General features: G+C 45.7%; 1 protein-coding gene across 1 annotated transcript in view; it reads left to right on the top strand.

Moving 5' to 3' along the window:
- The first annotated feature begins 17,270 nt into the window (after nucleotides 1-17,270).
- Nucleotides 17,271-20,810, top strand: part of LOC121277405 (peptidyl-prolyl cis-trans isomerase C-like) — a 32,667-nt gene continuing 29,127 nt past the window's right edge. Inside the window, exon 1 of the mRNA XM_041186833.1 lies at nucleotides 17,271-17,515. Within this exon, the coding sequence (XP_041042767.1) occupies nucleotides 17,333-17,515 (183 nt within the window). The 5' untranslated portion in view covers nucleotides 17,271-17,332. The remainder of the gene's footprint in view (nucleotides 17,516-20,810) is intronic.

Here is a 20,810-nt window from a genome sequence, read left to right as displayed (position 1 = left end):
AAATTTTCTCTGTTCGTGTTCTCTCTGTGCTCCTGTTCTCTCTGTGTTCCTCTACTCTATGTGTTCCTGTTCTCCCTGTGCTCCAGTTCTCTCTGTGGCCTTGATCTCTCTGGGCTCCTCTTCTCTCTGTGGCCTTGTTTTCTCTATTTCCTTGTTTTACTTGGGTGCTGGTTCGCTCTTTGTCACTGTTCTCCCTGTGCACCTGATCTCTCTGTGTTCCTGTGTTCTCTGTGTTCCTCTTCCCTCTGTGCTCCTGTTCTCAGGGTTCCTGTTTTCTCATTGTTCCTGTTCTCACTGTGCACCTGATCTTTCAGGGTTCTTTTTCTCTGTGTTCCTGTGTTCTCTGTGCTCATGTTCTCTCTGTGACCTTCTTCTCTCTGGCTTCCTATTCTCTGCGTGTTCCTGTTCTCACTGTGCACCTGATTCCTCTGTGTTCCGGTGTTCTTTGTGTTCCTGTTCTCTCTGTGCTCCTGTTCTCAGGTTCCGGTTTTCTCTGTATTCCTGTTCTCTCTGTTCTCCTGTTCTCACTGTGAAGATCTTATCCATGTGTTCCTGTTCTCTCTGTGACCTTGTTCTCTCTGGCTTCCTATTCTCTCTGTGTTCCTGTTGTCAATGTTCTCCTGATCTCTATGTGTTCCTGTTGTCTACATGTTCTCATTTTCATTGTGCATCCATTTTCTCTGCACTCCTGTTCTCTCTGTGTCCCTGTTTTCTGTATTCCTCTTCCCTCTGTGTTCCTGTGATCTCTGTGTTCCTTTTTTCTTTGTGCTCCTGTTCTCTCTGTCATCTTGTTCGCTCCGGCTTCCTGTTCTCTCTGTGTTCCTTTTCTCACTGTGCGTCTGTTCTCTATGTGTTCCTCTTCTCCCTGTGTCCCTGTTTTCTCTGATGTTCTTCTTCTCTCTGTGTTCCTGTTCTCACTGTTCATCTGTTCTCTCTGTGTTCTTAATCTGTCTCTGTTCCTGTTTTCTGTGTTCCTCATCTCTGTCTTTTCCTGTTCTCTCTGTGCTCCTGTTCTCTCTGTGTTCCTGTTCTCACTGTGCACCTGTTCTTTATGTGTTCCTGTTCTCTCTGTGCTCATCTACTCAGGGTTCCTGTTGTCTCTGTGTTCCTTTTCCCTCTGTGTTCCTGTTCTCCCTGTGAACATTCTCTCTGTGCTAATGCTGTCTCTGTGCTCCCTTTAACTCAGGGTTACTTTTTTTCTCTGTGTACCCCTCCCTCAGTATTCCAGCTCTCTCTGTGCTACTGCTGTCACTGTGCCCCTGCACTCTCTGGCTTTTTGTTATCTCTGTCCTCCTGATCACTCTGTGCTTCTGTTCTCTCAGGGTTCAAATTTTCTCTGTTCCTGTTCTCTCTGTACTCCTGTTCTCTCTATGTTCCTCTTCTCTGTGTGTTCCTGTTCTCCCTGTGCTCCAGTTCTCTCTGTGGCCTTGATCTCTCTGGGTTCCTCTTCTCTCTCTGCCCTTATTTTCTCTGTTTCCTTATTTTACTTGGGTTCTGGATCATTCTTTGTCCCTGTGCTCACTGTGCGCCTGCTCCCTCTGTGTTCCTGTGTTCTCTGTGTTCCTCTTCTCTCTGTGCTCCTGTTCTCAGGGTTCCTGTTTTCTCACTGTTCCTGTTCTCACTGTGCACCTGATCTTTCAGGGCTCTTTTTCTCTGTGTTCCTGTGTTCTCTGTGCTCATGTTCTCTCTGTGACCTTCTTCTCTCTGGCTTCCTATTCTCTGCGTGTTCCTGTTCTCACTGTGCACCTGATTCCTCTGTGTTCCAGTGTTCTTTGTGTTCCTGTTCTCTCTGTGCTCCTGTTCTCAGGTTCCGGTTTTCTCTGTATTCCTGTTCTCTCTGTTCTCCTGTTCTCACTGTGAAGATCTTATCCATGTGTTCCTGTTCTCTCTGTGACCTTGTTCTCTCTGGCTTCCTATTCTCTCTGTGTTCCTGTTGTCAATGTTCTCCTGATCTCTATGTGTTCCTGTTGTCTACATGTTCTCATTTTCATTGTGCATCCATTTTCTCTGCACTCCTGTTCTCTCTGTGTCCCTGTTTTCTGTATTCCTCTTCTCTCTGTGTTCCTGTGATCTCTGTGTTCCTTTTTTCTTTGTGCTCCTGTTCTCTCTGTCATCTTGTTCGCTCCAGCTTCCTGTTCTCTCTGTGTTCCTTTTCTCACTGTGCGTCTGTTCTCTATGTGTTCCTCTTCTCCCTGTGTCCCTGTTTTCTCTGATGTTCTTCTTCTCTCTGTGTTCCTGTTCTCACTGTTCATCTGTTCTCTCTGTGTTCTTAATCTGTCTCTGTTCCTGTTTTCTGTGTTCCTCATCTCTGTCTTTTCCTGTTCTCTCTGTGCTCCTGTTGTCTCTGTGGTCCTGTTCTTTCTGTGCTCCTGATCTCTCTGTGACCTTGCCTTCTCTGGATTCCTGTTCTCTTTGGCTTCCTTTTCCCTCTGTGCTTGTGTTATCTCTGTGCTCCTGTTCTCTCTGTGCTCCTGTTCTCTCTTTGACCTTGTTCTCTCTGGCTTCCTGTGCTTTTTGGCTTCCTGTTCTCTCTGTGCTTGTGTTATCTCTGTGCACCTATTCTTTATGTGCTCCTGTTCTCCCTGTGAACATCCTCTCTGTGCTACTGCTGTCTCTGTGCTCCCTTTCTCTCAGAGTTACTTTTTTTCTCTGTGTACCCCTCTCTCAGTATTCCTGCTCTCTCTGTGCTACTGCTGTCACTGTGTCCCTGCACTCTCTGGGTTTTTGTTATCTCTGTCCTCCTGATTACTCTGTGCTCCTGTTCTCTCAGCGTTCAAATTTTCTCTCTTCCTGTTCTCTCTGTGCTCCTGTTCTCACTGTGTTCCAGTTCTCTTTGTGGCCTTGATCTCTCTGGGTTCCTCTTCTCTCTGTGCCCTTGTTTTCTCTGTTTCCTTGTGTTACTTGGGTTCTGGTTCGCTCTTTGTCCCTGTTCTCACTTTGCGCCTGATCTCGCTGTGTTCCTGTGTTCTCTGTGTTCCTCTTCTTTCTGTGCTCCTGTTTCAGGGTTCCTGTTTTCTCAGTGTTCCTGTTCTCACTGTCAACCTGATCTTTCTGTGTTCTTTTTCTCTGTGTTCCTGTGTTCTCTGTTCTCATGTTCTCTCTGTGACCTTCTTCTCTCTGGCTTCCTATTCTGTGTGTTCCTGTTCTCACTGTGCGCCTGATCTCTCTGTGTTCCTGTGTTCTCTGTGTTCCCGTTCTCTCTGTGCTCCTGTTCTCAGGTTCCTGTTTTCTCTGTATTCCTGTTCTCTCTGTGAAACACTTATCCGCGTGCTCCTGTTCTCCCTGTGCTCTGGTTCTCTCTGTGTTTCTGTTCTCACTGTGCACCTGATCTTTTTGTGTTCTTGTTCTCTCTGTGATCCAGTTCTCAGGATTCCTGTTTTCTCTGTGTTCCTTCTCTCTCTGTGCTCCTATTATGCCTGTGATCAATTCTCTGTGCTCCTGCTGTCTCTGTTCTGCTGTTCTCTCAGGGTTCCTTTTTTTCCTCTGTGTTGCCCTCTCTCTGTGTTCCTGCTCTCTGTGCTACTTCTTTCTCTGTGCCCCTGCTCTCTCTGGGTTCCTGTGATCTCTGTGCTCCTGTTCCCTCTGTGCTCCTGTTCTCTCTGGGATCCTTTTTTTTTCCTCTGTGTTGCCCTTTCTCAGTGCTACTGCTGTCACTGTGCTCCTGCTCTCTCTGGGTTCCTGTTCCCTCTGTGCTCAAGTTCTCTCAAAGTTTAAATTTTCTCTGTGTCCTTGATCTCTCTGGGTTCCTCTTCTCTCCATGCCCTTCTTGTCTCTGTGTTCTTGTTCTACCTGTGTTCTGGTACCCTCTGTGTCCCTGTTCTCACTGTACGCCTGATCTCTGTGTGTCCCTGTGTTCCCTGTGTTCCTGATCGCCCTGTGCTCCTGTTCTCTTTGTGAACCTCTTCTCTCTATGTTCCTGATCTCCTTTTTTTTCTTATTGTCTCTGTGCTCCTGTTCTTTCTGTGACCTTGTTCTCTCTGGCCTCCTATTCTCTCTGTGTTCCTGTTCTCACAGTGTGTCTGATCACTCTGTGTTCCTGTGTTCTCTGTGTTCCTGTTCTCTCTGTGCTCCTGTACTCAGGGTTTCTCTTCTCTCTGTGCTCCTGTTCTCTCTGTGATCCTCTTCTCTCTGTGTTCCTGTTGTTTCTGTGTTCCTTTTCTCTCTGTGCTCCTTTTTTCTGTGTACCTGTTCTCTTTGCATTCCTGTTCTCTCGATGTTCCTTGTCTCTGTGGTTTCCGGTTGTCCCTGTGCTCCTGTTCTCACTGTATGCCTGATCTCTCTGTGTTCCTGTTATCTCTGGGTTCCTGTTTTCTCTGTGCCCCTGTTCTCTCTGTGAAGCTCTTCTCTGAATGTTCCCATGGTCGCTGTGTTCCTGTTTTCTCTGTGCTCCTGTTCTCTCTGTGATCTTGTTCTCTCTGGCTTCCTATTCTCTCTCTGTTCCTGTTGTCAATGTTCTCCTGATCTCTATGTGTTCCTGTTGTCTCCATGTTCCATTTCTCATGGTGCAACCATCTTCTCTGTGTTCCTGTTCTCTCTGTGTCCCTGTTTTCTGTGTTCCTGTTCTCTCTGTGTTCCTGTTCTCTCTGTGCTCCTCTTCTCAGGGTTCTTGTTTTCTCTGTGTTCCTGTTCTCTTGGTTTTCCTGTTGCCTCTGTGCTCCTGTTCCCTCAGTGACCTTGTTCTCGCTGGCTTCCTATTCTCCTTGTGTTCCAGTTCTCACTGCACCCCTGATCTCTATGTGTTCCTGTTCTCTCTGTGACCTTGTTCTCTCTGGCTTCCTGTTGTCACTGTGTTCCTGTTCTCTCTCCATTCCTATTTTCTCTGTGTTGCTGCTTTCTCTGTACTTCTGTTGTCTCTGTGGTCCTGTTCTTTCTGTGCTCCTGATCTCTCTGTGACCTTGCCTTCTCTGGATTCCTGTTCTCTTTGGCTTCCTTTTCCCTCTGTGCTTGTGTTATCTCTGTGCTCCTGTTCTCTCTGTGCTCCTGTTCTCTCTTTGACCTTGTTCTCTCTGGCTTCCTGTGCTTTTTGGCTTCCTGTTCTCTCTGTGCTTGTGTTATCTCTGTGCACCTATTCTTTATGTGCTCCTGTTCTCCCTGTGAACATCCTCTCTGTGCTACTGCTGTCTCTGTGCTCCCTTTCTCTCAGAGTTACTTTTTTTCTCTGTGTACCCCTCTCTCAGTATTCCTGCTCTCTCTGTGCTACTGCTGTCACTGTGTCCCTGCACTCTCTGGGTTTTTGTTATCTCTGTCCTCCTGATTACTCTGTGCTCCTGTTCTCTCAGCGTTCAAATTTTCTCTGTTCCTGATCTCTCTGTGCTCCTGTTCTCTCTGTGTTCCTCTTCTCTGTGTGTTCCTGTTCTCCCTGTGCTCCAGTTCCTTCTGTGGCCTTGATCTCTCTGGGTTCCTCTTCTCTCTGTGCACTTGTTTTCTCTGTTTCCTTGTTTTACTTGGGTTCTGGTTCGCTCTTTGTCCCTGTTCTCACTTTGCACCTGATCTCTCTGTGTTCCTGTGTTCTCTGTGTTCCTCTTCTCTCTGTGCTCCTGTTATCAGGGTTGCTGTTTTCTCAGTGTTCCTGTTCTCACTGTGCACCTGATTTTCCTGTGTTCTTTTTCTCTGTGTTCCTGTGTTCTCTGTGCTCATGTTCTCTGCAACCTTCTTCTCTCTGGCTTCCTATTCTCTGTGTGATCCTGTTCTCACTGTGTGCCTGTTCTCTCTGCATTCCTGTGTTCTCTGTGTTCCTGTTCTCTCTGTGCTCCTGTTCTCAGGTTCCTGTTTGCTCTGTGTTCCTGTTCTCTCTGTTCTCCTGTTCTCTCTGTGAACCTCTTATCCATGTGTTCCTGTTCTCCCTCTGCTCCTGTTCTCTCTGTGGCCTTGTTCTCTCTGGCTGCCTGTTCTCTCTTGTGTTTCTGTTCTCTCTGTGCTCCAATTCTCAGTGTTCCTGCTCTCTCTGTGCTCCTATTCTCCCTGTGAACAGTTCTCTGTGCTCCTATTCTCTCTGTGCTCCTGTCGTCAATACTCGCCTGATCTCTATGTGTTCCTGTTCTCTCCGTGTTCCCCTTCTCATTGTGCATTCGTTTTCTCTGCCTTCCCGTTCTCTCTGTGTTCCTAATGGTCTCTGTGATCTTGTTCTCTCTGGCTTTCTGTTCTCTCTGTGTTCCTGTTCTCTCTGTGCTCCTGTTCTCAGGGTTCTTGTTTTCTCAGTGTTCCTGTTCTCGCGGTTTTCTTGTTGTCTCTGTGCTCCTGTTCTCTCAGTGATCTTGTTATCGCTGGCTTCCTATTCTCCTTGTGTTCCCATTCTCACTGCTACCCTGATCTCTATGTGTTACTGTTCTCCCTGTGACCTTGTTCTCTCTGGCTTCCTGTTGTCACTGTGTTCCTGTTCTCTCTCTGTTCCTATTTTCTCTGTGTTGCTGCTCTCTCCATGCTCCTGTTGTCTCTGTGGTCCTGTACTTTCTGTGCTCCTGATCTCTCTGTGACCTTGTGCTCTCTGGATTTCTGTACTCTTTGGCTTCCTGTTCACTCGGTGCTTGTGTTATCTCTGTGTTCCTGTTCTCTCTGTGCTCCTGTTCTCTCTTTGACCTTGTTCTCTCTGGCTTCCTGTTCTCTTTGGCTTCCTGTTCTGTCTGTGCTTGTGTTATCTCTGTGCTCCTGTTCTCTCTATGACCTTGTTCTCACTGGCTTCCTGTTATCTCTGTATTCCTGTTTTCTCTGCGTCCCTATTTTCTTCGGGCTCCTATTCTCCCAATAAACGTCTTCTGTCTGTGTTCCTTTTCTCTCTGTGCTCCTGTGCTCCCTGTGAACCTCTTCTCTCTGTGTTCCGCTTCTCTCTTTGTTCCTTTTCTCTCTGTGCTCCTGTTCTCTCTGTGATCTTGTTCTCTCTGGCTTCCCGTTCTCACTGTGTTCATTTTCTCACTATGCATCTGTTCTCTATGTGTTCCTCTTCTCCCTGTGTCCGTGTTTTCTCTGGTGTTATTCTTCCCTCTGTGTTCTTGTTCTGTCTCAGTTCCTGTTTTCTCTGTGTCCTTCATCTCGGTGTTTTCCTGTTCGCTCTGTGCTCCTGTTCTCTCTGTGAACTTGTTCACTCTGTCTTCCTGTTCTTTCTGTGTTCCTGTTCTCACTATGCACCTGATCTCTCTGTGTTCCTGTTGTCTCTGTGTTCCTGTTCTCTCTGTGCTCCTGTTCTCAGGTTCCTCTTTTCTCTGTGTTCCTGTTCTCTCTGTGAACCGCTTAACCGTGTGTTCCTGTTCTCCCTGTGCTGCTGTTCTCTCTGTGACCTTGTTCTCTCTGACTTCCTGTTCTCTCTGTGTTCCTGTTCTCACTGTACACCTGATCTTTCTGTGTTCCTGTTCTCTCTGTGCTCCAGTTCTCAGGGTTCCTGTTTTCTCTGTGTTCCTTCTCTCTCTGTGCTCCTGCTCTCCCTGTGAACAATTCTCTGTGCTCCTGTTGTCTCTGCGCATCTGTTCTCTCCGGGTTCCATTTTTTCCTCTGTGTTGCCCTTTCTCAGTGTTCCTACTCTATCTGCGCTACTGCTGTCACTGTGCCCCTGCTCTCTCTGGGTTTCTGTTCCCTCTGTGCTCCTGTTCTCTCAGGGTTTAAATTTTCTCTGTGTTCCTGTTCTCTCTGTGTTCCTCTTCTCTGTATGTTCCTGTTCTCTCTGTGCTCCTGTTGTCTCTGTGTCCTTGATCTCTCTGGGTTCCTCTTCTCTCCATGCCCTTCTTGTCTCTGTCTTCTTGTTCTACCTGTGTTCTGGTATCCTCTGTGTCCCTGTTCTCACTGTGCGCCTGATCTCTGTGTGTTCCTGTGTTCCCTGTGCTCCTGTTCTCTCTGTGAACCTCTTTTCTCTATGTTCTCGTTCTCTTTTTTTCCTGTTGTCTCTGTGCTCCTGTTCTTTCTGTGACCTTGTTCTTTCTGGCTTCCTATTCTCTCTGTGTTCCTGTTCTCACTGTGTGTCTGATCACTCTGTGTTCCTGTGTTTTCTGTGTTCCTGTTCTCTCTGTGCTCCTGTTCTCAGGGTTTCTGTTCTCTCTGTGCTCCTCTTCTCTCTGTGATCCTCTTCTCTCTGTGTTCCTCTTCTCTCTGTGTTCCTGTTCTCTCTGTGTTCCTTTTCTCTCTGTGCTCCTTTTTTCTGTGTACCTGTTCTCTTTGCCTTCCTGTTCTCTCTATGTTCCTGGTCTCTGTGGGTTCCTGTTGTCCCTGTGCTCCTGTTCTCACTGTGCACCTGATCTCTCTGTGTTCCTGTTCTCACTGTGTGTCTGATCACTCTGTGTTCCTGTGTTTTCTGTGTTCCTGTTCTCTCTGTGCTCCTGTTCTCAGGGTTTCTGTTCTCTCTGTGCTCCTCTTCTCTCTGTGATCCTCTTCTCTCTGTGTTCCTCTTCTCTCTGTGTTCCTGTTCTCTCTGTGTTCCTTTTCTCTCTGTGCTCCTTTTTTCTGTGTACCTGTTCTCTTTGCCTTCCTGTTCTCTCTATGTTCCTGGTCTCTGTGGGTTCCTGTTGTCCCTGTGCTCCTGTTCTCACTGTGCACCTGATCTCTCTGTGTTCCTGTGTTCTCTGGGTTCCTCCTCTCTCTGTGCCCCTGTTCTCTCTGTGAACCTCTTCTATCTATGTTCCCATTGTCTCTGTGTTCCTGTTGTCTCTGTGCTCCTGTTCTCTCTGTGATCTTGTTCTCTCTGGCTTCCTATTCTCTCTGTGTTCCTGTTGTCAATATTTGCCTGATGTCTATGTGTTTCTATTCTCTCCATGTTCCCCATCTCATTGTGCATCCATTTTCTCTGTCTTCCTGTTCTCTCTTTGTCCCTGTTTTCTGTGTTCCTGTTGTCTCCATGCTCCTGTTCTCTCTGTGATCTTGTTCTCGCTGGCTTCCTATTCTCCTTGTGTTCCTGTTCTCACTGTACCCCTGATCTCTATGTGTTCCTGTTCTCTCTGTGACCTTGTTCTCTTTGGCTTCCTGTTGTCACTGTGTTCCTGTTCTCTCTCTGTTCCTGTTTTCTCTGTGTTGCTGCTTTCTCCGTGCTTCTGTTGTCTCTGTGGTCCTGTTCTTTCTGTGCTCCTGATCTCTCTGTGATCTTGTTCTCGCTGTCTTTCTATTCTCCTTGTGTTCCTGTTCTCACTGTACCCCTGATCTCTAAATGTTCCTGATCTCTTTGTGACCTTGTCTTCTCTGGATTCCTGTTCTCTTTGGCTTCCTTTTCTCTCTGTGCTTGTGTTATCTCTGCGCTCCTGGTCTCTCTGTGCTCCTGTTCTCTCTTTGACCTTGTTCTCTCTGGCTTCCTGTGCTTTTTGGCTTCCTGTTCTCTCTGTGCTTGTGTTATCTCTGTGCTGCTGTCCTCTCTATGACCTTGTTCTCTCTCGCTTCCTGTTATCTCTGTATTCCTGTTTTCTCTGTGGTCCTATTTTATTTGGGCTCCTATTCTCCCAATAAACGTCTTCTCTCTGTGTTCATTTTCTCTCTGTGCTCCTGTGCTCCCTGTGAACATCTCTCTGTGTTCCGCTTCTCTCTTTGTTCCTTTTCTCTCTGTGCTCCTGCTCTCTCTGTGATCTTGTTCGCTCTGGCTTCCCGTTCTCACTGTGTTCCTTTTCTCACTGTGCGTCTGTTCTCTATGTGTCCCTCTTCTCCCTGTGTCCCTGTTTTCTCAGGTGTTCTTCTTCTCTCTGTGTTCTTGTTCTGTCTCTGTTCCTGTTTTCTCTGTGTTCCTCATCCTGTATTTTCCTGTTCTCTCTGGCTTCCTGTTCTCTCTGTGTTCCTGTTCTCACTCTGCACCTGTTCTTTATGTGTTCCTGTTCTCTCTGTGCTCCTCTACTCAGGGTTCCTGTTGTCTCTGTGTTCCTTTTCTCTCTGTGCTCCTGTTCTCCCTGTGAACATCCTCCCTGTGCTACTGCTGTCTCTGTGCTCCCTTTCTCTCAGGGTTACTTTTTTTCTCTTTGTACCCCTCTCTCAGTATTCCTGCTCACTCTGTGCTATTGCTGTCACTGTGCCACTGCATTCTCTGGGTTTTTGTTATCTCTGTGCTCCTGACCACTCTGTGCTCCTGTTCTCTCAGCTTTCAAATTTTCTCTGTTCCTGTTCTCTCTGTACTCCTGTTCTCTCTGTGTTCCTCTTCTCTGTGTGTTCCTGTTCTCCCTGTGCTCCAGTTCTCTCTGTGGCCTTGATCTCTCTGGTTTACTCTTCTCTCTGTTGCCCTTGTTTTCTCTGATTCCTTGTTTTACTTGGGTTCTGGTTCGCTCTTTGTCCCTGTTCTCACTGTGTGCCTGATCTCTCTGTGTCCCTGTGTTCTCTGTGTTCCTCTTCTCTCTCTGCTCCTGTTCTCAGGGTTCCTGTTTTCTCTGTGTTCCTGTTCTCACTGTGCACCTGATCTTTCTGTGTTCTCTTTCTCTATGTTCCTGTGTTCGCTGTGCTCATGTTCTCTCCATGACCTTCTTCTCTCTGGCTTCCTCTTCGCTGTGTGTTCCTGTTCTCTCTGTGCTCCTTTTCTCAGGTTCCTGTTTTCTCTGTGTTCCTGTTCTCTCTGTTCTCCTGGTCTCTCTGTGAACCTCTTATCCATGTGTTCCTGTTCTCCCTGTGCCCCTGTTCTCTCTGTGATCTTGTTCTCTCTGTGTTCCTATTCTCTCTGTGTTCCTGTTCTCACTGTGCACCTGATCTTTCTGTGTTCCTGTTCTCTCTGTGATCCAGTTCTCATGGTTCCTGTTTTGTCTGTGTTCCTTCTCTCTCTGTGCTGTTGCTCTTCCTGTGAACAATTCTCTGTGCTCCTGTTGTCTCTGTGCATCTGTTCTCTCCGGGTTCCTTTTTTCCCTCTGTGTTGCCCTTTCTCAGTGTTCCTGCTCTCTGTGCTACTGCTGTCACTGTGCCCCTGCTCTCTCTGGATTCCTGTGATCGATGTGCTCCTGTTCGCTCTGTGCTCCTGTTCTCTCTGGGTTCCTTTTTTCCCTCCGTGTTGCTCTTTCTCAGTGTTCCTACTCTATCTGTGCTACTGCTGTCACTGTACCCCTGCTCTCTCTGGGTTTCTGTTCCCTCTGTGATCCTGTTCTTCCAGGGTTTAAATTTTCTCTGTGTTCCTGTTCTCTCTGTGTTCCTCTTCTCTGTATGTTCCTGTTCTCTCTGTGCTCCTGTTGTCTCTGTGTCCTTGATCTCTCTGGGTTCCTCTTCTCTCCATGCCCTTCTTGTCTCTGTCTTCTTGTTCTACCTGTGTTCTGGTACCCTCTGTGTTCCTGTTCTCACTGTGAGCCTGATCTCTGTGTGTTCCTGTGTTCCCTGTGCTCCTGTTCTCTCTGTGAACCTCTTCTCTCTATGTTCTCATTCTCTTTTTTTTTCCCGTTGTCTCTGTGCTCCTGTTCTTTCTGTGACCTTGTTCTCTCTGGCTTCCTATTCTCTCTGTGTACCTGTTCTCACTGTGCGTCTGATCACTCTGTGTTCCTGTGTTCTCTGTGTTCCTGTTCTCTCTGTGCTCCTGTTCTCAGGGTTTCTGTTCTCTCTGTGCTCCTGTTCTCTCTGGATCCTCTTCTCTCTGTGTTCCTGTCCTCTCTGTGTTCCTTTTCTCTCTGTGTTACTTCTTTCTGTGTACCTGTTCTCTTTGCATTCCTGTTCTCTCTATGTTCCTGGTCTCTGTGGGTTCCTGTTGTCCCTGTACTCCTGTTCTCACTGTGCGCCTGATCTCTCTGTGTTCCTGTGTTCTCTGGGTTCCTGTTGTCTCTGTGCTCCTGTTCTCTCTGTGAACTTCTTCTCTTTTTGTTCCCATTGTCTCTGTGTTCCTGTTGTTTCTGTGCTCCTGTTCTCTCTGTGATCTTGTTCTCTCTGGCTTCCTATTCTCTCTGTGTTCCTGTTGTCAATGTTTGCCTGATCTCTATGGGTTCCTATTCTCTCCATGTTCCCCTTCTCATTGTGCATCCATTTTCTCTGCGTTCCTGTTCTCTCTGTGTCCCTGTTTTCTGTGTTCCTGTTCCCTCTGTATTCCTGATGTCTCTGTGAGCTTGCTCTCTCTGGCTTCCTGTTGTCTCTGTGTTCCTCTTCTCTCTGTGCTCCTGTTCTCAGGGTTCTTGTTTTCTCTGTGTTCCTGTTCTCTAGGTTTTCCTGTTGTCTCTGTGCTCCTGTTCTCTCTGTGATCTTGTTCTCGCTGGCTTCCTATTCTCCATGTGTTCCTGTTCTCACTGTACCCCTGATCTCTATGTGTTCCTGTTCTCTCTGTGACCTTGTTCTCTCTGGCTTCTGGTTGTCACTGTGTTCCTGTTCTCTCTCTGTTCCTGTTTTCTCTGTGCTGCTGCTTTCTCCATGTTTCTGTTGTCTCTGTGCTCCTGTTCCTTTTGTGCTCCTGATCTTTCTGTGACCTTGTCCTCACTGGCTTACGGTTCTCTTTGGCTTCCTGTTCTCTCTGTGCTTGTGTTATTTCTGTGTTCCTGTTCTCTCTATGTTTGTGCTATCTCTGTGCTCCTGTTCTCTCTATGGCCTTGTTCTCTCTGGCTTCCTGTTATCTCTGTGTTCCTTTTCCCTCTGTGCTCCTATGCTCCCTGTGAACCTCTTCTCCCTATGTTCCTCTTCTCTCTGTGTTCATTTTCTCTCTGTGCTCCTGTGATCCCTGTGAACCTCTTCTCTCTGTGTTCCTCTTCTCTCTGTTTTCCTTTTCTCTCTGTGCTCCTGTTCTCCCTGTGATCTTTTTCTCTCTGGTTTCTTGTTCTCTCTGTGTTCCTTTTCTCACTGTGCATCTGTTCTCTATGTGTTCCTCTTCTCCCTGTGTCCCTGTTTTCTCTGGTGTTCTTCTTCCCTCTGTGTTCCTGTTCTCACTGTTCATCTGTTCTCTCTGTGCTCCTGTTCTCTCTGTGAACTTGTTCTCTCTGGCTTCCTGTTCTCTCTGTGTTCCTGTTCTCACTGTGCACCTGTTCTTTATGTGTTCCTGTTCTCTCTGTGCTCCTCTATTCAGGGTTCCTGCTTTCTCTGTGTTCCTTTTCTGTCTGTGCTCCTGTTCTCCCTGTGGACATCCTCTCTATGCTACTGCTATCTCTGTGCTACTTTTCTCTCAGGGTTCCTTTTTTTCTCTGTGTACCCCTCTCTCAGTGTTCCTGCTCCCTCTGTGCTACTGCTGTCACTCTGCCCCTGCACTCTCTGGGGTTTTGTTATCTCTGTCCTCCTGATCACTCTGTGCTCTTGTTCTCTCTGTGTTCCTCTTCTCTCTGTGCTGCTGTTCTCATCGTTCCTGTTTTCTCAGTATTCCTGTTCTCACTGTGCACCTGATCTTTCTATGTTCTTTTGCTCTGTGTTCCTGTGTTCTCTGTGCTCATGTTCTCTCTGTGACCTTCTTCTCTCTGGCTTCCTATTTTCTGTGTGTTACTGTTCTCACTGTGCACCTGGTCTCTCTGTGTTCCTGTGTTCTCTGTGTTCCTGTTCTCTCTGTGCTCCTGTTCTCTCAGGGTTCCTTTTTTGCCTCTGCGTTGCCCTCGCTCAGTGTTCCTGCTCTCTGTGTTTTCCTGTTCTCACTGTGCCCCTGCTCTCTTTGGTTTCCTGTGATCTCTGTGCTCCTGTTCCCTCTGTGCTCCTGATATCTCAGGGTGTAAATTTTCTCTGTGTTCCTGTTCTCTCTGTGTTCCTCTTCTCTGTGCGTTCCTGTTCTCTCTGTGCTCCTGTTGTCTCTGTGTCCTTGATCTCTCTGGGTTACTCTTCTCTCCATTCCCTTCTTGTCTCTGTGTTCTTGTTCTACCTGTGTTCTGGTACCCTCTGTGTCCCTGTTCTCACTGTGTGCTTGATCTCTCTGTGTTCCTGTGTTCCCTGTGGTCCGGTTCTCTCTGTGCTCCTGTTCTCATTCTTCCTGTTTTCTCTCTGTTCCTTTTCTCTCTGTGCTCCTGTTCTCTCTGTGCACCTCTTCTCTCTATGTTCTCGTTCTCTTTTTTTCCTGTTGTCTCTGTGCTCCTGTTCTTTCTGTGACCTTGTTCTTTCTGGCTTCCTATTCTCTCTGTGTTCCTGTTCTCACTGTGTGTCTGATCACTCTGTGTTCCTGTTCTCTCTATGCTCCTGTTCTCTAGGTTTCTGTTCTCTCTGTGCTCCTGTTCTCTCAATTATCCTCTTCTCTGTGTGTTCCTGTTGTCCCTGTGTTCCTTTTCTCTCTGTGCTTCTTTTTTCTGTGTACCTGTTCTCTTTGCATTCCTGTTCTCTCTATGTTCCTGGTCTCTGTGGGTTTCCGTTCTCACTGTGCCCATGTTCTCTCTCGGTTCCTCTTCTCTTTGTGCTCATGTTCTCTCTGTGTTCCTGTTTTTTTCTACGATCATGTTCTCTCCGTGCTCCTGTTCTCCCTTTACTCCTGCTATCTCTAGATTAATGTTCTCTCTGGATTCCTACTTTCCCAATGCTGCTGCTGTCTCTGGTTTCCTGGTGAATCCAGTCTCGATCTGTCTGTGGGTATGTGCTTTCTCCATTCTCTGCTCTTTGCATGCTTATGTTATCAGCAGGTTGGGCTTCTCCATTGCTCCGGCTCCCACCCTGTTTCCTAGCAATTTCTCCTTTCACTGGGTTTCCATTCTCCCGGGTTCCTGCTCTCTCCCTATTCTTGCCAACGATAGATGGTCTCTGCAGTGCAAGGAGGCACACCCATCTAACAGATATCTGTAGGTAAATACCCATTTTTTTTAACAGCATTATTGAAACACTGTTTCCATAAACATTGTATTGTTGCAATGTAGCTGGGGTGTCCTTGATTACCAATCCATTGGAAAGGGTCCTTTAACCAAAAAAGTTTGAGAATCGCTGTGAAGTAAGATGGGCCCAATGGCCATGCTTATCTGCAATTATCCTGCAAGCGTGTCACTACAGTCTTTCAAATGCTTTAGTAGTTGAAAGACATAGCTAAGCATGTCTTACTGGTTGATTAACGCAAAACAGAAATCTGCTCAAGTCCTTTGTTAATTTAGGGCTTTGCTGTACTCCTTCTCGTTCACTGTCAGTGATTATACTAGGAAAATAAAGCATTTCACCACATCAATCATATGTGATTTCAAATCAAACAGAAAAAAGCTAAAAGGCACAGCACCCTTTTAATAGAAAGATTAATCTTTTAGGGTGTAGGCCCTTAGTTAGAACTGAAGCCTGAAATCTGAAAGTATTATGTAATACAATTTTTGTTACTGAAGAACAGTTAACCCTTATGTTTTGTATGTTTGCCAATGAGCAGTTATCTCCTAAAACAGTTGTAATTGCTAAAGGAAATGGTCTATAATGGCACTTGTATTCGCCGTAGACCAAATTGAGCATGCGTTATTTCAATTGGTATAAAAAAGTAAAATGCTCCTGTTCTTTATAACATATTACAACAATTAATGGCTAATGATGCATAGAAACAGTGTTGTATTTTCTGCAGAAGTTATTCATTGATAGACCGTTTAATAAGTGTCTTCTTTTATCTCATATGTGCTTAATAATATATGTGCTTGCTTTGACGGAATTTCCAACTTATTAGTCCTAATAAACACACTTAAACTCTGACACGTTACTTAGTGTTTATTTAAAATAGGCAGGGGCGGCAGAATGTCCAGGAAAGTTGTCTTCAAATCCCTTGGCATCTTCGGCGGATGATCGACGCAAATCCTGGAGGTTTGTTTAAAGCAAAGTTACGGCATGAGATCAGGGCATCCCCCGGGAAATTCTAATGGTCAAATGTTTAGAATCCTTTAATGCACAGCTACATTGCAATTGTCAAATTGACGTTGCTTCCAGTATATTCAGTGAGCCATTACAGCGATTACACCCTGGATCCCGAATCAGGTAAATACCGTTATTCTACCCAGAGCAGAAATGGGAGGAGTAACTGTATATTGCCAATAAAACCTATGGCTTTAGTTTAGGAATTCGAACTGCTGCCAATTATGCATTAATAAGAACTGCACCAGTTGTCCACACGCGAAAAAAGGTGACCTTTAAACTAAATAAACGTGCACTTAAGATTGTCCGATGGGAAGATAAATGGTACATATATAGCTATCATTTTGAGTAGCTTGCTTACACTTATCTGACACTATTTTTCTACAGAGCGTGCATCTACCTGGGTATTAGTATTGTCTTTCAAGTAACGGCCAGCCAACATCCATCTCCAGGTAATGGAAGAATGGTCAAAAAGTATGAAAATTCAGACTCAGATTGTATAGAGCCAATCTTCGGGTACTTGGTGCAGTGTATTATGGCCAATATTTCAGTTACAGTGTCATAACACTTTCTGCTTGAATGATTATTTCACGTTATATTAGCTCTTACTGTGGTTCTATTTATATGACTTGATGTTTTATAAGTCTTTATTCAGTGTAGTTTTAGTTTAGAATTAACTGGTGTTCTTGATAGGGCGTTGTAATGTTAAAAGTGCGATATCATTTTTGTTATCATTGCTCCAAATTAACAATTAGAACCCCAATGGGCAAGGGGACCGGGACCACCAAAAAAAAAAACCCGCCAAAGCAATTTTCATCTCAATTCAATCGTCAAGACACATAGCATGGCAAATTAAATGTAAATGTTGCAGTTCACAGCAACTGTTTCCCGCAACTTTGTTACCTGCCGGCAAGCATAACCCTGGACAACCAGAAGATTTGTCAGTTAACTTTAGTATTACACTTCCGTTATATTTTTGCCTTGGCTTTTACGTGCTTCCGTTGAAATCTATCAGCACGTTTTTGATTTCTGCCATTTCATTAGTCATCTCTGAAGATATAGTATACTCAAAAATACATTGAAGCAGAATGCACATTTAGGAAACCGCTGTCTAAAAGTATCGCAGCCTACAGTGACGACGGTGCTTTGTTAATAGTAGATTTTGCTGACAGATTATTGCCATTTTTCATTTAATGAGCCAGTTATGTAAAGTTTTTATATCATATCACACTTTCCAACGCAATGTTAATGCTAAATAAAAGCACAGTCAAGATGATCAAGATGGTCCAGTTCAGTCCGTATTTCTAATGCTGTCGGGATTAAAGATTCTGTTCTGATTTTAAAGGGACTGCGTATAATAATATCAGGGTTAAATTGTTTGAAGAGTCACGCAGACTCGAAACGTTAACTGTTCTCTCCACCGGCACTGTCAGATCTGCTGAGTCTTTCCAGCATTTTTTTTGTTTGTTTTTATTTTAAATTGTTTGCGAGATTACTTTTTTTTCACATAAGTTTATTCGGCTCGCAGGGAAACGTGTCAAACTGCCCTCTATTTGTGCTGCCTCAAAAAGATCACGCAATGAAAATGCGAGATTTACGGGTTAGGCGTAAGCGTGCTTTGCCACCCCCACCCCCCCGATTCTGCCTCAGGATCTGCTTCGGGATTCCGGAAAGGGCGGGTGTGTCTGCTTTTCACACACTCTCTCTGCTGCGATTAGCTTCCAGTATGAGGCGGAGCCTCGTTCTCTTCGGCTCTTCGTCGGTGACGATAATGGGAGCCACGTTAAAAAAAAAAGTTCATTTTCACAGGATGAATTCGCAATTGCTCCTATTCCTGCTGGTCGTGTTTCTTCTGGATGAAAGCACCTGCGCGGCTGAGAAAAAGCGAGGCCCGAAGGTAACAGCGAAGGTAGGTTTTGCTGGCGGGACAGGAAGGGGAGACCAGCAAGCAAACATAACATTGCTGTTCCACTCAGCCGAAACTGACACCGGCTGCATTGACTCCTCTTCTGCCCAATAGCGGAGCTCGCTGAAGGGGGCCCCCGTTCCAGGATCCAATCAGCATGGGCGGAAGGCGGCTCCTCAGGTGTCAGCCTGTTGATTCGACGTTACATTTTTACACTCGAGACACGAGTTTAGTTATCGAGGACAGGTGGCGACAGTAGTGCCGATTCCGTCCCTCCCAGGTTTTGAATACAATAATTGAAGTCAAACGCTTGGAACTTGGGGAATGAGGCATTTGGAAGAGGGGAAACTTGGAAATGGAAAGTGCCTCAACAGAAGCGGTGGATGACATAGACACTTGCCACGTAACACAGGCGTCAGACCAAACACCCTGCGACTTTTTTTTTAAAAAACTGACGTTTAAAGCATAGTAGTTAAAGCAAAGTAGGATTAATTTGGTTAAGGAGTTCGCCGCTGTGCTGAGATGGCTGTTGCTTTGAAACCCCAGCTCCTGTAATCTGTAAACGTGAAATTGACTGGTTTGGGCCGTTTTCAAAACAATACCACTTTAATTTTTTTTTTTAAAAAAAGAAACAGGCTCGAGAAATAGGAGCAGGAGTAGGCCATTCGGCCCTCTCAGCATTTGGCTAATCAAATTATATTCAACCATACCATTGCATCAAGTGTGTGATAAATACTGCAACCTTGAGTTTTCCTTTTCAAATATATACCAAGTCTGCACTTATTAGTTAAAAACAAAAAAACTGCGGATGCTGGAAATCCAAAACAAAAACAGAATTACCTGGAAAAACTCAGCAGGTCTGGCAGCATCGGCGGAGAAGAAAAGAGTTGACGTTTCGAGTCCTCATGACCCTTCGACAGAACTTGAGTTCGAGTCCAGGAAAGAGCTGAAATATAAGCTGGTTTAAGGTGTGTGTGTGGGGGGCGGAGAGTGTGCAGGACTTCTGCCAAAAGACGGGTTTGGAGATGAATGCTGGAAAGACCAAAGGCTTTCACTTCACCCACAAACGGAAGACGTTCCTGTATAATACAAAACCGAACTGGCAGCTGAAAGGAGGTCCGATCTCTTACATACCACCAGGAGAGACGGAGAAATACCTGGGTGCCAGAATCGACCCATGGGCAGGAGTCACCGAGGAGCAATGGGGATCCAGAATCGATTCGTGGATAGAGAACCTGAAGAAGGCAGCTCTTCGGCCTATCCAGAGGATTGAAATCCTCAAAACTCACATGATACCTCGAATATATTTCCACCTGATCCTCGCAGAGGTCTCACAGAATACTCTAGTCAAACTAGACCAATCTATCAAGAACGGTACAAAAGAAATACTACACCTTCCGCCACACACGACGGATGGTCTACTATACAGCAGTAACAGGAATGGAGGTCTGGGCATGCCGAGGCTCGAAGTGCAGATTCCGTCCGCCATAATCCGAAAGCTGGAGGCGCTAGAGAGCTCACCGGACGTGGTGATAGAGGCCTCTTTCGAATTCAGCGGAATTGACAACAAAAAAACAATCGAATCCCTGAGGAACCTCAAAGTACTCAGAGAGATCGAAGAAGCCCTCAAGGATAGTGGAGGTCCAAGAGGTGCTGATGCTGGAATTGAAGCGGACGAGATCGGTATCGCAATGGGATGGACGGATATCACCCAAACGTCCAGGCCCAAACCCATCAACAGATACGCGGCTTGGAGGGAGGTGGAATACCGGAAGTGGACCAAACTCCAATGCCAAGGAATCGGCATCGAGTATTCTCCGCCCCCCACACACACACCTTAAACCAGCTTATATTTCAGCTCTTTCCTGGACTCGAACTCAAGTTCTGTCGAAGGGTCATGAGGACTCGAAACGTCAACTCTTTTCTTCTCCGCCGATGCTGCCAGACCTGCTGAGTTTTTCCAGGTAATTCTGTTTTTGTTCTGCACTTATTAGTGTCTTATTTGACTCCAATGCGCGCTTCCAACCACATACTAACAACATCACTAGGAAAGCCTATTTTCACTTCCATAACATTGCTTGACTACATCAGCTTATCTGAATAACCTCATCCATGCCTTTGTTACTTTTAATCTTGGCTATTCCAACGCACTCGTGCCTGGTCTCCCATATTCTACCCACTGTAAACTTGAAGTAATCCAAAACTCCGTGGCCTGTACCCTAACTCACAGCCAGTCCCATTCACCTATCACCCCCGTGCTCAGTAGCCAACTCTAGTTCTTGATTAAGCAATGACTCGATTTTAAAATTCTTATCCTTGTTTACAAATTCTCCCATGGCTTTGCTCCTCCCTTTTTCTCTAATCTCCTCCAGCACAACAACCTTCTGAGATATCTGAGCCCCTCAAATTTTAACCTTTTAAGTATCTCTGATTCTAATCATTCCACCAATGTTTTTAGTACCATAGGTCTTCAGCACTGAACCTTTCCACCTCTATACCTCATTTTCCTTCTTTACACCACATCTTACAACCTACCTCTTTGTCTAAGCTTTTGGTCATCTTCACTAAAGAAGCTGGGGTTGTTCTCCTTAGAGAAGAGGAAGTTGAGAGGAGATTTGATAGAGGTGTTTAAAATCATGACGGTTCTAAATAGAGTACATAGAGAAGAATTGTTCCCATTGGTGGAAGGGTCGAGAACCAGAGGACACAGGGTTAAGGTGACTGGCAAAACAAAAAAAAATCATTGGTCACATCAGGAAAGCTTTTTTTTTAACGAAGCAAGTAGTTAGGAGCTGGAATGCACTGCCTGAGAAGGTGGTAGAGGCAGGGACAATCAGAGCTTTCAAAAGGGAATTGCACAATTGCCTGAAGAGAGAAAGGATGCAGGGCTAAGGGTAGGAGAGTGGGATTAGCTGAGTTCCTCTTGCAGAGAGCCCGCACAGAAACAACTGGCTGAATGGAATCCTTCTGTGATGGAACCATTTTACGATTCCGTGATAATATCTCCTTTTGTGCTTGGTGTCAAATTTTGTTTTGCTATGTCTCTGTGAGCCACTTTATGATGTTTTAATATTTTTAAGGTGTTATTTAAACACACGTTGTTATTAGGCAAGTTCTCACATCAGCAATTCTTGGTCTTCAGGGTGCTGCTGTGAGCAATCCAGGGCAATAGTCACAAAGGCATTATAGTTTCATGGCCACCATTACTGAGACTGGCTATATATTCTAGATTTTATTAATTGAATTTAAATTCCACCAGTTGTCACAGTGGGATTTGAACCCATGTCCCCAAATGGAG

The sequence above is a fragment of the Carcharodon carcharias genome, chromosome 4, assembly GCF_017639515.1.
Source record: "Carcharodon carcharias isolate sCarCar2 chromosome 4, sCarCar2.pri, whole genome shotgun sequence".
In the NCBI taxonomy this organism is placed as follows: domain Eukaryota; kingdom Metazoa; phylum Chordata; class Chondrichthyes; order Lamniformes; family Lamnidae; genus Carcharodon; species Carcharodon carcharias.
This window is presented reverse-complemented; position numbering and strand designations above follow the sequence as displayed.